The sequence below is a fragment of the Lolium rigidum genome, unplaced genomic scaffold (genome assembly GCF_022539505.1).
Source record: "Lolium rigidum isolate FL_2022 unplaced genomic scaffold, APGP_CSIRO_Lrig_0.1 contig_29256_1, whole genome shotgun sequence".
NCBI classification, from domain to species: domain Eukaryota; kingdom Viridiplantae; phylum Streptophyta; class Magnoliopsida; order Poales; family Poaceae; genus Lolium; species Lolium rigidum.
In genome coordinates, this window is record NW_025900108.1 from 4,239 (window position 1) to 20,336 (window position 16,098).

Here is a 16,098-nt window from a genome sequence, read left to right on the forward strand (position 1 = left end):
AATTGTAACATCAACACTATATTCAACATCTGTTCTGGATATCATTTACGATACAGGAAGTAGTCATTTTGCCTTGGCATCACCATCATTTTAATTGTTCTGTGCTATTCACATGTGTGAATCCCTATAGCCGAATGGACAGCAATTTGTGGGTCCAAGATCCCACATTGGCAGCTGTATATTTTCCATACAAAAAATAATTGAAGAGTCTAAAATTCACTAACTATATAAAGATGATCTTACCAGCTGAACCATTTCAGAACATTAGCCCATAAAACTAGGCAAGCATCCTATGTATCATGCAACATTTCAGCTCTATTAGATCCACCATTAATGGTTGTCCCTAGAAGCATAAGGTCAGGAAATTAATAACAGTTAAGGGTAGAAGACAAGTGGAAAAGAGAGCGCAACAATTAGTCAGTTACATAGATGAGCTGACAATAACTTGAGCAAAATAACTCATTTCTCATATATGTTTTATAAGCCTCCGATCCATATTAAGTTTCGCTGATTTAGTAAAAAATTGCTAATCAGAGACACTAAATATGGATTGGAGTGAGTAAATAACTTTGGATACTAATAATACTGAAAACAAATCTCAGATATGTTGTAACACGCAAAGCATATTCCTGAAAAGAGTATAGATAGCAAGCTCATAATGAATAATTTAGCAGATGCTGTCTAGAATTTTTCTCATGTTAACTCGTGCCTCATCATGCCGAGCAGACAAAATTAAAACCTGCTCAAAGTAATAAACTATAGCAAAAAAACAATATAAATAGCAACCTCGTAATGAATAATTCAGCAGATAAAAGATACTGTCTACAACTTTTCTCATGTAAACTCATGTCGAGCAGACAAATTTAAAACATGCTCAAACTAATAAACTATAGCAAAAAAGTGTCCGGATATTAAGTTTGAAAGAAATGGAGCCTAGTTAGAGACATGAACTGCATTTTTTTTGTATGTGCTAAAAATGTACTAGTCACTTGCAGGCATGTTCAATAACAAGTGACAAGAAACAGAATTTTTCAGAAAGTATGGATTTCAACAGAAGTTGTTATGCGGTTAAGATTGATAACAAGATCAGATAAACACACTGGATAAAATTTATAACAAGCTTTAAGGTTCCAAGCATGCCAAGTATTTACTATTTGAAATTTCATTGGTATCTAAAAAGAGTGAAGGCAGCTATCTGTAACAAAAACATATATTGAATATGGCTATAAGTTCGTCTACCTAGCAAAGGGGCACTTGGTAAGTTAAAGTTGTTAGTGGACAATTAAGAATCACAATGAAGGTTGTCGAGCAATCATGTACAAAATATGAACAGATTAGGTTGCTCTTCCAATATAAGGACTAAGGATGAGCCTTTTTCACCTGGTGTATAGAAACTTGTAAAAGGATGGCATTGAGTGATAAACTTGGTTTCATGAAGTTTCCTGGATTGCATCGACTTAAGTTGAACCATGAAGATACTGTAGCCCACAAGCAAAGATACAACATCATTATCCTCGTCATACCCCATCAGACATTTCCACCCCGCATCAATCTGAGAAGGGAGCCCCAGAATTGTATGAATTTCAATGGTCTTCCACGGCACCCATGTGGCAACACCATGATCATTAGCATTCCTCCGCCACATTTGGAAGCAAGGAAAAGACAACACAGCGAAGCCAAGGGCGCCATCCTCAGCCGGGATGATCCGATGGTTCTGACAGAGGATATCATTTGTAACAGGAGGCCCTGTGATCACAGCCAGGCTCTGCCCATCCAGATCAAACTCAACTATTGCATCTCTCCTGGACAGCCAGTAAAGTGCGTGACCAACGAGGATCGCGGGATTATCGGCATCGCCGCCAAGCTGATACGAAGCCTCTGTAGAAATGAGATTGCCCCACATGCCAGTCTCCGAGGAGTAAACACGGACGGTGGGCCGATTGACGTCTCTGTACATGCTCATCAAGACCACCTTGAAGGGGCCGGAGTGGCAGCCGCCGTGAACGTGCCCCTGGCCGCCGGCGGTGCAGAGCACTGCCCCGTTGAAAAAGACCGTCTTGAACTCCGGCGGAACGGCCACGCGGCGCTGCTCGCCGGTGACGGGGTCGCACACGACGACCTCCGTCCGCGACCTGTTCTTGACGAGGACGAGGCCGTGGCGGCAATCGAGCACGTCGTAATCGTCGGCGCTGCTGCAGCGTCCAAGGGAGAAACGCGCGGGAGGGACGCGGTCCGGAGGGTCAAGGATGGGGGTGAACACGATCCTGGAGCCGCGTTTGTCGAAGAAGCCAAGGAGGGGCGACTTGCGGTGGCGGGCGCGGAAGCTGCAGAGGAACTTGGTGTCGGCGACGAGGCCCCGCCAGCGCCTGCAGACGGCGGAGGCGCGGGGCAGGGAGGACGGATGAGGCGGGAGACGGATGAGGATCTCCCGGAGCATATCGTCGTCGAACGGCGGGGATTCAGGCGCCACGAGCGAGGTGCCGCGGCTGCGTGGGCGGCTCACTCCGGTGTCCTCCTCATTCGCCTGGATCTGGAGGTGGAGGCAAGGGATGCGGTGGCAGGTCACTCCCACTCTCTCACTCAGCTGGATTTGGGGATGGAGGCTCGCGCTGCGGCGTGGCGACATTCCGGCGCCTTCCTCCATCAGCTGGATTTGGGGCTGGAGCCTGGAGGCAACAAGCGAGTGGAGTGGCCGAGTGGTGTTTCCGCTTGATCCCGACGACCGCATCTCCAGCCAGAGTGGGTTTCAGTTCACTCGACTGGAGTGTATCTTGGTTGGTTACTTCAAGCTGCCCTGTATTTATTTGGTTTTAATAAATGAATTTAACTAGATGATACCCGCGCGGTGCTGCAGGATAATTGCATAAATAAAAGAAATATTCCGGTCAGTAAAAATTATGAAACAACTTACGTTCTAGCATGTAACTTATAGACGGGATATAATAGCAAGGATCGTGTTAACCAATTAATGCCCCTTTTTAATCAACTATGAGCTTGGCTCAAATTTAAGACAAAGAGCATCATGTATGTATCAGCCTTTTGGGTCCCGACTATATATGCTTCCTTTATTTGAAATGCATTTTAAACATGTTAAAAATGAAAATTAAATATTATGTGCATATCTCCAGATCCTACATGCTCACAAAGTTGTGTCAAAGAAAATCGAATTTTTGTGCATCCCGTGTAAAAAGATAAAATTCAGTGCTAAAAATAAGACATTTCTAGAGATATATTTTTTTTACAGGGTACAAAAGATTATTGAAGATGCTCTATTTATGATCCATCCAGAACCTTGAAAATTGTCTACATTCAACGGAAGAACATGGAATGTACAAAGTAATGCATCTACAAATTAAAGTTTGAACGTGGAAAATTCCGTCAAGCACGAATAAGGAAGAGATATTTGTGTGGTATGGTATTTACTTACCATATGAAAGTAACTCATTGGAAGAAAGTAAACAGAAATATAGCTTCCATGAGATGGAGAGTGGCAAGATGTAGATTTCAGCTTTGCAAAGTTGAAAAATGCATGATACATGCAAGAGCTGAAAAGACTTGAAATCAAATTAAACAGTATTGAAGGTTTCCCTGAGAGGAGTCTGAAATAAAAGTGGGAGAATAGTCATGCAATGACTGATCATAACATCTAACCAGCCCAGTCGTCCACAACTGCGCAAAGGTTTAGTCTTGCATGCGTATGAACATTCCCTGCGATCTACAGAATTAATAGAGGCGAATGAATTATTAAGAAAGTTGTAATGGCGAATTGTCAATGGACTTGATTTATGATACTGTAGAGTCATGTGGATCGGATCAATGATCTGATATGCAAATAGAAGTAGAAGATAAAGAAAAACATGCATGTGCAGTGGCCCAAAATCAAAACCCATTGCGTACTCACTTACTGAAACCAACTCGCTATTCAGCATACAGTGATATACAAATAGGTAAGGAGATGAACTGAATATAAAAAAAGGCACGTACCAAGTGGTGGGCACTTGACCATCGCGCAATGGAATTATTTCTACCGGCAAAGAAATTACCGGTCGGCCGGCGGCGACGGTTACCTTCTAGCTTCATGGCCGCATCAGAGGAGAAATTAAGAACAGTACCAGCAAAAGCACTGAATGATTTCCAATCTGAATATTGATTCAGCAAACAATTGATTTGCTATTCTGCCCTAGTAGATTCTCACCACTCAAACCAACTATGAAAATCCGACCATAAACATCAGAAAAACTTAGAAAAAAGCATGGAAAGATAACAAAATACATTTGACGATGGATTCATTCTCCTTGAAGTGATGACCAGATCAATCTTCTCCAACATGCAGTCCACCTTTTCCTGCACAACCCCAAAGAAAATGGGGGAAATCAAGTCAAGGCCAGATAAACTCACCTTGGAATGGGGTTCCCTGTGATCTACCAACTGGGCGTACTCTCCCCTGGCTTCCCTTTGTGACCTTGCAGCTCAAAGGGCAGATGAAGAGATCGCGCTGCAGGATGAGGAGAGAGTACATTAGATTTGGGCTATGAGAAGGGCGCCGCTTGGGTAGAATATGGGCGGCTCGGGTGCTCGCCTTCCTTACCGATCAATCGATCATAGAGGAAAAGGCGGAAGTGGTGGGACGGTGGACTGCTCTCCTCCCTCACAGATTGAAGAGGAGATAATTCTTTAGTGACCAGGCGGATTGAAGATGAAAAGGCCCAAATGGTGGGTCGCGGACGGCTCGCCTCCATCAAAGATCTTGCAGATTGAAGACTTGAAGAGGAATAAAGGACAAATTGGTGAGGGAAGAATGGAATTATCAGTCCAGCCGTTTCTTTTCTCTGCGAGAAGGTCCAGGCGTGGCTCACCGGCCCAAAACAATACCCATGTATAGTATCGGGTGGAGGAAGCGAGGAGAAGCCCGCCTGGAGCGACGCTCGGCATTACAAACCTGGTGGGAAAGGGGTGACGTGGCCTCACGAGAGACCGGGAAATTGGGACCAACTATTTAGAAATAGAAGATTCGGTTCGTGAGTATATGCTCCTCACACCAGAAAAACATATTTGTAAGTGTCGAAAAATTTTGACAAAAAAATTTACAATTATATCTCCATAATATATCTACAGTTGTTAAGTTTCACGAAAAAAAAGATATTTTTTGTAATCTACTATATTAAAAAAAGAGAAAATTTATCATGTGAAAAACCTTATCTTTATAAATTTTATCTTTTTTAGGATAAGTTAATTTTTCATTAAACGCCTTTGTGCATGCATAGCACATGAATATGTACATGCAAATTTTGTATTTTAATTTTTAATATTTTAAAATACCTTTAAGATGCATTTCAAAACAAAGGGAGCATACACTCCCATGAGCCAAAACACCACTCCCGTTTTAATAAGTTGATTAACCTTTTATTTTTACTAAGCTCTAACAAAATTGCCGATCAGGCACAAATCTTAGTATCGAAACGTAGACGTTTTTGGCAACGAAATTGGCACTAGTGAGTCGTGTTACATATGTGCGTTGTTTTAAATAAGAGTAAAATACATGAAAAGTCACTGAACTTGTCCATTACTCACATTGGTCACCGTACATCACGATACGCAATTTACGGTCATCGAATACGCATGGATGCCCGTCTAGGTCACTCCGCCGTGGTATCGGTACGTATTTGCTGACGTGGCAAGTTGCAACCCTGCATGGTTCCGCCGTGGCGACCACTAACCAGCAGTGTTCCGCCGTGGCGACCAGCACGAGACCGCACCCGAGCTGCCTCCACTCCTCAGGGACGCCGCCGAGTTGATGTACTGGTGGTCGGGGAGGAGCTTGCCGCCGCAGATGACCTCCCAAATCCCAAGCGCGCTTGAAGCTGCCGCACTAAGCCACTAAGACATATCGGTGGACTCTCCGCCGTGCGCGGCGAGCCAGGCCGACCTGGTCATACGCGGGCAGCACCCGAAGCACGTCGCCCTGGTCGTATTCCCCCAGCCCCCAGGTACACTGTGCAGGATACCTCCGCCGACGAGCGTGATGCCGTTGACCTTTGCCGCAGCCTCACCGCATTGTTGTGTGTCATTTTGGCGCCGGCGAGGACGTCGCGGGACGCGTCGCCCTGTTCGTACACGGGCAGCACCTAGAGCACGTCGCCCTGGTCGAATTCCCCCAGGCACACCGCGCAGAATGCCTCCGCCGACGCCGCGATTCACATTCCCCAAGACCCGCCGTGCTCGTCCGGCGAGGCGAGGTGCGGTTCACCGCACGCCCCGAGTAGAAGTCAACGGCTGCAACCGAAACAGACGAGGACCCGTCTCTATGCGTGAGCGGAGGAGCTCCCGTGGCCGCACATATGTGGGAGGCGGAGACGCAGATCTATCTACGGCGGCGTGGATCTCAGCGGCGGCGGGCATAGTGGAGTAGGGCGCCAATGCCAGAATATTTTTTTCGTTTTTCCTATGGAATTGGGGAGGGTGCTCTCAGTGGAAGGAAACCAACATTGTGGGGCTTTTCTGCAAAACGAAACACAGCTAGGACCTGACGTGCGGGGTCAGCAACTTGCCATGTCAGCGAATACGTACCGATACCACGGTTGAGTGACATAGATAGGCTTTCCTGCGTATTCAATGACCGTAAATTGCGTATCGCGATGTACGGTGACCAAAGCGAGTATTGGACTCAAGTTCAGTAACCTTTCATGTATTTTACTCTTTAAATAAGCAAGGTCTCAATACAGCTCGAGCACATTACAGAAGCGCTTCTGTAGAAAAAAAAATGAAATGTAGGTATTTTCATCTCATTTCTGGGATAGTATAACATCATTGTTTGATAAGCCCAGCTTCTATAACAATTATGAATAAATTTAGATCACTGCAATGCCAACAAAAAGGACTTTGGAAACTGCCAAACTGGAATTACAACTCGAGACATATTTCCCCCCTACAAAATGAACTCCTACTGTATCCTACCAGGACTGGCTACAAAAGGAAAACCAAAACTCTATAAATTAGTTGTAGATACAACTGTATACTTGCCATGATGACACCAAAGAGACATGTCAGCGCGGATGAGCTTTCAAAATTTCTATGATCCAGATCCCAGGACAAAATAACACGGGGATGCAGCAAAACTCACATCTCGCCGAGGCTGTTGAAATCTGGAAGAGGAAGTCAGTCAGCTAGTGCTCTATCATCCTCCTGGAAATCACCAAGCTGGAAACTGGCAAACCGATGAAAATTGGCTCTCCATTGCTCTTGCAAACTTCTTCATCAGGCACTGAATTAATTCCACAGGGACTAGACTCCTCCATGTCTCCCTGGCTGCTGCTACCGCTGCTAGTGCCTGACTGCCTTTTCGAGCTGCATCTTCTGCTCCGCTTTCTTGCCATCCACTTCAGGTTATCAAGCTTCAGATCATTCGTGAGATCAGCCAGAACACGCTTCTGACCCCGAGAGATCTTGTTGCCCAAAGATTTCTCATCGCACCTCTCGCCAGATTCTGGTACTGTAGAAGGACTATCCTTTTGGCTGACTAGTTTGCTAAAGGCTCCATCTTCACATTCTGGAGTAGGAGGCAAGTGGCTCATGATGTCTTTTCGTTCCTTCAAAGGAATCCATCTGTCACCGACCCACTCAAGTGATTGCCTCAAATCACATATACCAAAATAGGCTACCCGCTTTTCTCCTGTGGTAAACAAGATACGAACTGAAGTTAGGGTCTGAGTTCAAATATTCATACAGGGGTACTAGAACTTGATAATCACAACTAATAGTAGCAGCTTAATTGTAATTACCTGGAAAATAAACTTGAAGACGTCCATCATTTCCACACTGCAATACAATACCCTCCCACCAGCCACTATTCCACCATGCGTCAACAAGGGCACCAATATCAATGGAGCATGGGTCCTTGCTATCTTGCATCACATGGCGTGGCCGAACCATTGGTCTTCCAGAGATGCGAATACCCAACTGATCAGGATTAGCGATCCTTGTCAGCAAAACCCACTCCTGGACAACAGAATGAAATCAAAATTAAGCTCAACAGTATGAAGGTGAAAAAGAAGTGACTGATTATGTACAGCTACACTAAATATACCTCCAGATTTCCTGTATCATCAGCATTCTGAAGATCTTGGTATCGCACCTTGATCTTATCTCTATGCCTCTTTAAGATTGAGCATCTAAACCAACAGCCCCTTATGCCACTGTCCTGTGACAGGATTTCAGCATGGCAACCAGGATTTAGCTGTTTTTGAAGGCTATGGTCCAAATCTACAGAATCCGAAAGGAACCCACCAGAAGGAAGACGCCTCTGTTGATAATTGTCATCATTGAACACATCAGATTTCCTCTTCTGCGCTCCATCAGAACTAGGCCCCCCTTTAGTTACCTTAAATCGTACCTTTAAAGAAGAACCTGCATTAAACATGGCCTTAAGCAATTCCTGGCTCCAATACCCTTGCAACTGCGTGATGTCAAAAGGTTTGACATCATCATTATTGATCTGACGGCGGCAAAGGTAAGGCTGCCAATAGCTGTGTTTCATGCCACTCTGGAACTTCTCGAAGTGCTGAGCGCTAAGGACTGCAGCCAATCCATCGATGCATTCAACATTGAGATCTTGAAGACCGTGAGAAAAGAAAATCTCTCTGTCATCAACATTTGGGGGCAATTCAACACCAACCTCATCAACTTTGTCAAACCATCGTACAATGACCATGTTGAGTGCATTTGAGTCCTCATACAGATCCTCCACATAGGCAATGAGTCGCTTCTTCTCTTCGCTCATGATGTATACAAAATTATGCACCTATAAAGATAGACTTGTATCAACAGAGGTTTAAAACCAACAAAATTCAACTGCTAATAACAAAAATTAACATTCAGAATGCAAAGAAAACTAACAGCATAAGGACATAGGTTTTCTCCGTATACTCTAGCTTAATTTCGTGAGTCATGAAATTATGATAACATTTTCTATTGTATTTTCAGGTCAGCCTCCACCTACAATGATGAACTTGTTTTCACTGTTCAGATGAATTTTGTTCAACCAAGCATCTAATCTCCATTACTTGATAACACACATGGTTTAGTGCAACATATTGACAAGCAAAAGTCTATGAAAAACATACCGAAATAGTAATTCCCCTACGGCAGAAGGATCTGTAGTGTTTCCATCTTTTTTGGCAGTGCCATGCAGGACCTAACCATGTTAAGTCTTTCGAGCTGTTCCCAACTAATGGAGTAGTAGAAACATCCTGAGTATACACACGGAGGAATATGGATTAGAAAATATGTATTAACACAGATATTAATTGATGGAGAAGAAAGGAAAGAGGTAGTGGAAATGACTCCTAACCATTGAGGCAGCAACATCAACGAAGTCAACATCAATGTCATCATACGAATTTCCATGGAACCTATTAGCCATTGAGTAAGTCCCATCATTACAACCTGCAACATATCATTCACGTTAAGAAGTACACGCAAAAGGTAAAATTGTAACAAGAACATGGAGAACAAGCTGAGATCCAAATGAAAGCAATATATCCAAGAAAACAAAAAAGGTGAAGCAAGCAAGATCTAGACGGAACATAGACAGCAAAATACAAGGAGAAAGCACTCGACAAAGAAAATTTAGAACAAAACTTACTTTGGGGTAACTATTCGTTTAAGGTATACTACACTAAAACGGTAATTGTCATAAGGCATGTTCTTTCACGTCTTCATAATCTGTAGGTTATCAGCCGGTGTGTAATGTTCCCAGAAAAACTCTTGCTGGAACCAACTAGGATTTGTCCCGCAACTATCTGGTATATCGCAGATACCATACATTATTCATGGACCGACTCCACGGAGTCTAAGGGATACCATGAGGAGGAAAGATCAAAATAGCACCTGATTGAGTTTCGACTCGTGGTGCTGCTTCTTTTTTCTCTACATTTCCAAATGCAACCTTACACGATTGACCCAAAAAGGAAACCAGCAGCGGCTTCCAATGGCTAACACCTGTATTATTCTCCATAATCCTATGGAAAAGGAGAAGCCGTGAGTTTTGCATGTAACCAAACTTTATAAAATTGATGTATAGCGGCTTTTTTAGAATTAACCGTGAACCAGCACAGAAATAGCAAGAAACTCGGGAAAAATATACGGCTAACCAAACAGAAGAATTCCAAAGCTAGTATGATAACGATAGTGTTCCTATAAGAGGTAAAAAGGCGCACACTGAGGAAGCTGAATCCAGCATGAAGGTCCAAAAGAGGTGCTTGCGGGACATGAAAGATAATACCACACTAGACAAATCCGACAATTCATCCTATTCCAGGTAGAACTATACGAGAGAATCAAGCGGAGCAAAGGCACTAACAAAAACGAAACAAAAGCCAGAGATTCTGTTTGTATAAAAATAGCAAGCCTTCTATTCTCGGATGACTAATGCATATGGAAAAGAGTCGACAGCCAAAAACAGGAGAAAAGTAGCATACTTTTCAACCTCAAATCAGGGTAAGTGGCCATAACACGAACTACAACGTGGGGGGGACATAAACCTGTAACCCTAGACACTGAAATAGAAAGAAGTGAACAACAGGTCGGCTCCATGATGACGCATAAGCAGGGCATCCAGAGCTACAGACGAAATGACCGGTCGATAAAACAGACCGCTCCTAAAACAAGCGAGACAAGGCGTATGAACTGCAGTTTTGAGGGAAAACCGTCTGGAACGGGAACCGACAGGGCGATAGGCTACCTACGCATGACCAAATGGCATGAATCCACGGATACGTGTAGCAGAGCAGAATAATACCAGATGTAACCGAAAAAACACGGGAAATGCCCATCGGAACCGGCAGCGAAGCAAAGCAGAAACGTCAAGACGCAATTTTGTACCCCAAAATCCGATCAAATCAGCACACGTACAGAAACCGCGATGGTACAGGCAGTTCTCCCCGTCCAAATCGATAGAAGAGCACCGAAAAATCAGAAGATTGCTGAGGCACCGGACGAAATCCGCCTAAATCCACCGCCCAAAACACCCACGGAAACCACGCAGGCGCGCGAATCTTACCGGAAACGAGAGAAGAGAGCCAATCGACGACCTCCCGCCTGGACCGCCACTTCCTCGGGGCGCCCTCCGCCGCCGCGGCAGGGGACTGGGACGGCGATGGCGCGGCCGAGCCGTCGCCCGCGGCAGCCAGCGAGCGCAGGAAACGGCCCTGCACCGCGTACGACATGTGGCGCGGGCTCCGCTCCCGCCCCACCACCGCCAGCTCCCTCTCCTCCCCGCCGCCGGCGCCGGGCTCGCCGCGGAGGTAGTAGTGCACCAGGCGCCGCCCCCGGTCGTTGGACACCACGACCTCCTCCCACTGCACCCACCTCCTCGCTGCCGCCGCCGCCGCGTCGTCCATGGCGGGGAAACCCTAACCCTAGATGAGGCTCCTCGACTCGTGTGGTGGGCGTCGCGTGTAGCCGGCCTCAGATCTGGTGGGAGAGGATAGAGGAGGGCGAGGGAGAATGGATATGTGTATTCTTCTCTGAGGGCGTGGACGTAAATAACAAAATTGCTGGGGGCACTTAGGCGTAAGTTTTTTTAATGGAGGGAGAGGCGCTGCCGCACTGGATCTGGGTGTTTTGCGGAAAGGGACTTTAATTTCGAAAAGTGCTTTTAGCTCCTGAGCTTCGGTGCTCTCGCTATGTTAAAAAAAAATTAAAAATATTTTTACAAGTTATAAAAATCATGAAAATAATTCGGAAGAATGTCATTGATACATCCCACAATCATGCAAAATCCCAATCCGAAATTCTTTTTATTTTGAGCTAGAGAAAAATGACAAAATATGATATGTTTTTGAGATTTGAAAATGACTACTCAGATCTACAATTTTGTCATTTTTGTGTAGCTCAAAATATTAAGTATTTGAAATTGATTTTTTGCACGTTTGTGGGGTACATCTTTGACTATGTGTGTATTTTTTTGCAGAATTTTTTGAAACTCAAAAATATGATTTTTATTTTTTTAAAAAAACGAGATCACTGGTGCCCATGTGCACCAAATCTCTGTCCCTTTAATTTCTCTTAACTTAATATTAGCCGTGGAATTTGAAAGTTAAATACGGAGCAAATTTGATTGGGCATCTATTGGATAGTACCAAATCTGCTTGCCCATCTACAAATTCACGAAACAAGCTAGAACATCTTTATTGCGGAATTTTCGGTGTTCAAACACGGACAACTATTTACTCTCTCTCCCCCCCTCCTCCTCCTCTCCATGTGTCACGTCTTCATGGATTCCGGTTGCGGCTTGGCGCAATGCAGCGCAACCGAAGCCTAGCGTTGTTGGAGGTACCTCAAGGTCGTGAAGAAGCCCCAACAATGAAGTGCTCCAAATGGCGCGCCTCCGCAGTTTTACGCATGTACGGTGTATAGACGTCCTCCGGGCCCCGGTCCAACAAACCAGTGGAAGAATTAGATCCAGGCCGATGTCCCACAGAGCATGACGGCGTACGTATGGTGTAGAGGTCTCCCGAATGCACGTTCCTAACTCGAGAACATGCATGTGAGGGGAGAGGGGGAGAGAGATGGAAAATGCTAGTGAATTGAATGACGGGGAGGAGGAGGTAGGGCCACCTAGGGAAACCACCCCCTTGTGTTGCCGCCCCCTAGGGTTAGGGTTTGGCACGGTCGGCCCACTTGGGTCGTCGGTCTCCCTTCCCCTAGGGTGGCCCGGCTGTCCCCCTTATTGGGTTGCCCTATGGTGGCACAATTCAGGGTGTTTACCTTTTTATTTATATTTTAAATATGTAATTCATTTATAAATAATAAAACGTATTATTAAGTCTCCGAACAATTCGTTAACTCCAGGACTTATTCCGACACCTCTCCGAACAATTCCGGTATTATCTCTCTTTTCTCTATCGATCACGGATTCAACTCAAAGCGTTGTATACCCTTAAGTGTGTCACCTTACGGGTTTGGGAATGCGTAGACATGATCCAGACGACTCTATGATCAATGACTATAGGGGGTTATGGAAACCATAATGGTCCCTACGCAAGCATAAATTTATGTTTATCATTTGAACCTCAACGTCGAGTCCCATTCCCTTTTTTATACAATACCTAGTTTATCCGAGACTTGATCTTCGGTATCTGGCATACCTTAGTTCTATCTCGTTACCGACAAACATATTCAACTCGTTATTTGGATATCATATCATCGTGATCTAGTCTCATGCTTGCAAGCGGTTTGATATAATCTCACCGTGTGGGGCCTTCGGTATCTATCCACAACAGGATGTACAAATCCTGCTATTGGCACATACGCCTCAGCCCATCCCATTCGAATACTTGCGCAGCACCTCTATAACTAGCCTGTTACGGTGTAGCGGTTGATGATGTCAATGCAGCAGCCAGTGATAGTGATTAAATATGGTCTCACGGCCTAAGGATTAGGTTATAATATTTCATGCTGGTGTCGCAATGCTGAACTTTGTGATTTGATCACATTGCAATACCTTATGGGTGTGTGTCCATCACGTTATAGAACATGACTCCATTATTAATAATGGTGTTGTCCATGATCAGAAAACCTTGATCATCTATTAATCAATGGACTATCTTACTAGGGATAGGGTTTTGTTTACATACCACACATGTATTAATGTTTAAGCTTAATACAATTATATCATGGCATAAAAATTATTATGAATAATCAAATATATGATATTAAAAACATCTTTATTTATTTGTCACTAGGGCTCATATCCAACAGTCTCTCACTTGCACTAGATTACAAATAAACTACTTTGTAGTATTTGGCAAAGCTATAACACCCATAGAATTTTGGTGATCATCATGCTTTGATTCTGGTAGAGGCTTTGTCAGTGGATCCGCGACATTCAGATCCGTATGTATTTTTGCAAACTTTTACTTCTTTGTCACGGACATAATCCCTTATGACGTGATATATCTGGGGAATGTGTTTGGCTACTGACTGTGCCCTTGGGTCCTTGTATTGCCAATGGCTCCCGTGTTATCACAGTAGAAAATCACAGGGTCACGCATACTCGGGAACACTCCAAGCTCAATGATGAACTTCCTCAGTCAAACAACTTCATTTCATGCATTCTAAGCAGCTATGTACTTGGTGGTGCTTCGCTGATAGCGCCAGACAATCTTGGTGGCAGTTTTTGTGGAAGCGGTTGGGAAACCCCAAGAGGAAGGTGTGATGAGCACAACAACAAGTTTTCCCTCAGTACGAAACCAAGGTTTAATCGACCAGTAGGAGAAAAGAGTGACTTCTAAAGGTGTTCTAGCTGACTAGTGGCTAGGGGTGGACTTGAAGCTCGAGGCTCGAGGCTCGGCTTGGGCTCGATGAGGCTTGGCTCGGGCTCGACTTGGCTCGAAGGGTGGGCAAGGCAAGCCTAAACCCTGGGATCAAGGCTCGAGGCTCGACAAGCCCGCTCGATGAAGTTTGCAAGCCGGCTCAAAGGCTCAATGTAATTAAAAAAAATCGCCATGATCTATGCTAAAAATGTACCATTTCACAAGTATAAACAACAATATAGCATGGATACACCACAAACATAGTGTAACAAGTTTCGGAAAGTACAAATAGCTATTACTTAGTACAATACAGTGGCATACATCACGAACACGTAGACTTAGTTCCACAACTTCGAATAGAACAAATAGAACATGAGTCGCAGCTCAATGAAAGAAGCAAGTCTTAACATGAATTTCAACCACAAAAGAACCACCGCTCCATCATTTCTTCTCTCTTGACCGCATTGCCATCCCTTGTCAGTTCATAAACCGCATGTCAAATCTGCGCCACATTTAGATTCAGCTTTGTTGTTGTATAATACATTGCAGCAAGTACACAGAGACCAAAAAGAAGCAATACAAACCCAATTTTGATTATGTAGAAAACTAACCAGCAACTAAATAGATCAAAATATCACTACAACTAAATTTTGCTTCAGATTGCATGATATAGAAAAGGTTCCAGCAACTAAATAGACCTCAAAAACAGCACTAACTCTATTGGGATAAGGTTTTGATGATGCACATAACATTCCAGCAAGTAAATATACCAAAAAGCATGTACCAACTCAGTTTTGTTTCAGTATGATGGTCTACAAAATAGTCCAGTAACATTTCAGCAATTAAACATTGACATTTTGGTGATGGTAATTGGTACTAGAACTTACTAGTTGCTGCCCACCACACTCTTTGGAAATGGAATGGTCTCAACATCATCGTCATGATCTTCCTCCTAAAAGAGTAAAAGCAATCAAGTGAGATATGCATAGGAAATACAATTGAAAAATAAATCAGTAGCAACAAGGAACATACCACATTCATCGAATTCTTGTTGTCATTGTGGGAACCTTTAATCCATCTACAAGCACACACCAATGCCTCCACCATCGCCGGCTTTAGAGAACTCCTATAGTCATCTAGAACTCGACCACCGGTGCTGAAAGTTGACTCCGATGACACTGAAGTGGCCGGTATAGTCAAGAAATTATTTGCCATCTTTGCCACGACGGGGTATCTATGTGCATTCAGCTTCCACCAAAATAGCACATCAAAAAAATTGTTTAGCAAGCTCTCATTCTCCTCACCAAGATACTTGTCAAGCTCATTCTTTGTTGTCTCCAAAGAAGTTTCACTTAAATTGGAGGTAAACTCGCTAGCACTTGAGGGCAAAGAGGCACTTGTATCCATAGTTGTTGATGAGGATGCACCCACTCTATAAGAATCAGCTTTCTCATGACGATGATGCATATCATATGTCTCATACAACTTTCTCACCTCGATGTCGATCAACTCAAATTCAGTAGCGTACCTTTTCACGTGCATAGATCTTATAAAAAACCCACTTGATGTATTTCAGCTTGTACCTTGGGTCAAGCACAGTAGCAATGCATGACATTATTGGGGTCTTCCCAGTACTTGTTGAATTTGTCCATCATTGCCTCCCCCATAGTTTTCAACTCTGGTTTTGTGGACTCACATGCCTCTCTAAGTGCAATCTTTACATTGACAATGTGAGGATAAAATATATTGGAAGTAGGATATGTGGAGCCAGAGAATGCAGTAGAAA

At 44.0% G+C, this 16,098-nt stretch overlaps 2 protein-coding genes and 1 long non-coding RNA gene across 3 annotated transcripts; all 3 read right to left on the reverse strand.

The window, feature by feature from the left end:
- Nucleotides 1–241: 241 nt before the first annotated feature.
- Nucleotides 242–2,010, reverse strand: LOC124680838. Its single transcript, XM_047215877.1, has 2 exons — nt 1,381–2,010; nt 242–343 (listed from the first exon to the last, which is right to left on the reverse strand). The coding sequence occupies exons 1-2, from the start codon at nt 1,961–1,963 to the stop codon at nt 291–293; spliced, it is 636 nt and encodes a 211-aa protein (XP_047071833.1). The 5' UTR covers nt 1,964–2,010; the 3' UTR covers nt 242–290.
- A 4,797-nt stretch (nt 2,011–6,807) lies between these two features.
- Nucleotides 6,808–11,275, reverse strand: LOC124680836 (the record flags this gene model as incomplete). The annotated part of the gene is given in 7 exon segments (XM_047215876.1): nt 6,808–7,669; nt 7,779–7,995; nt 8,084–8,299; nt 8,390–8,797; nt 9,120–9,245; nt 9,347–9,441; nt 11,057–11,275. Coding segments are annotated over 7 exon segments (1,787 nt in total), but the record flags the coding sequence as incomplete, so codon positions are not given.
- A 3,457-nt stretch (nt 11,276–14,732) lies between these two features.
- LOC124680837 lies at nt 14,733–15,409 on the reverse strand. Its single transcript, XR_006995599.1, has 3 exons — nt 15,345–15,409; nt 15,200–15,264; nt 14,733–14,814 (listed from the first exon to the last, which is right to left on the reverse strand). It is a non-coding gene; the product is annotated as an uncharacterized LOC124680837 (long non-coding RNA).
- Between the last annotated feature and the right edge of the window lie 689 nt (nt 15,410–16,098).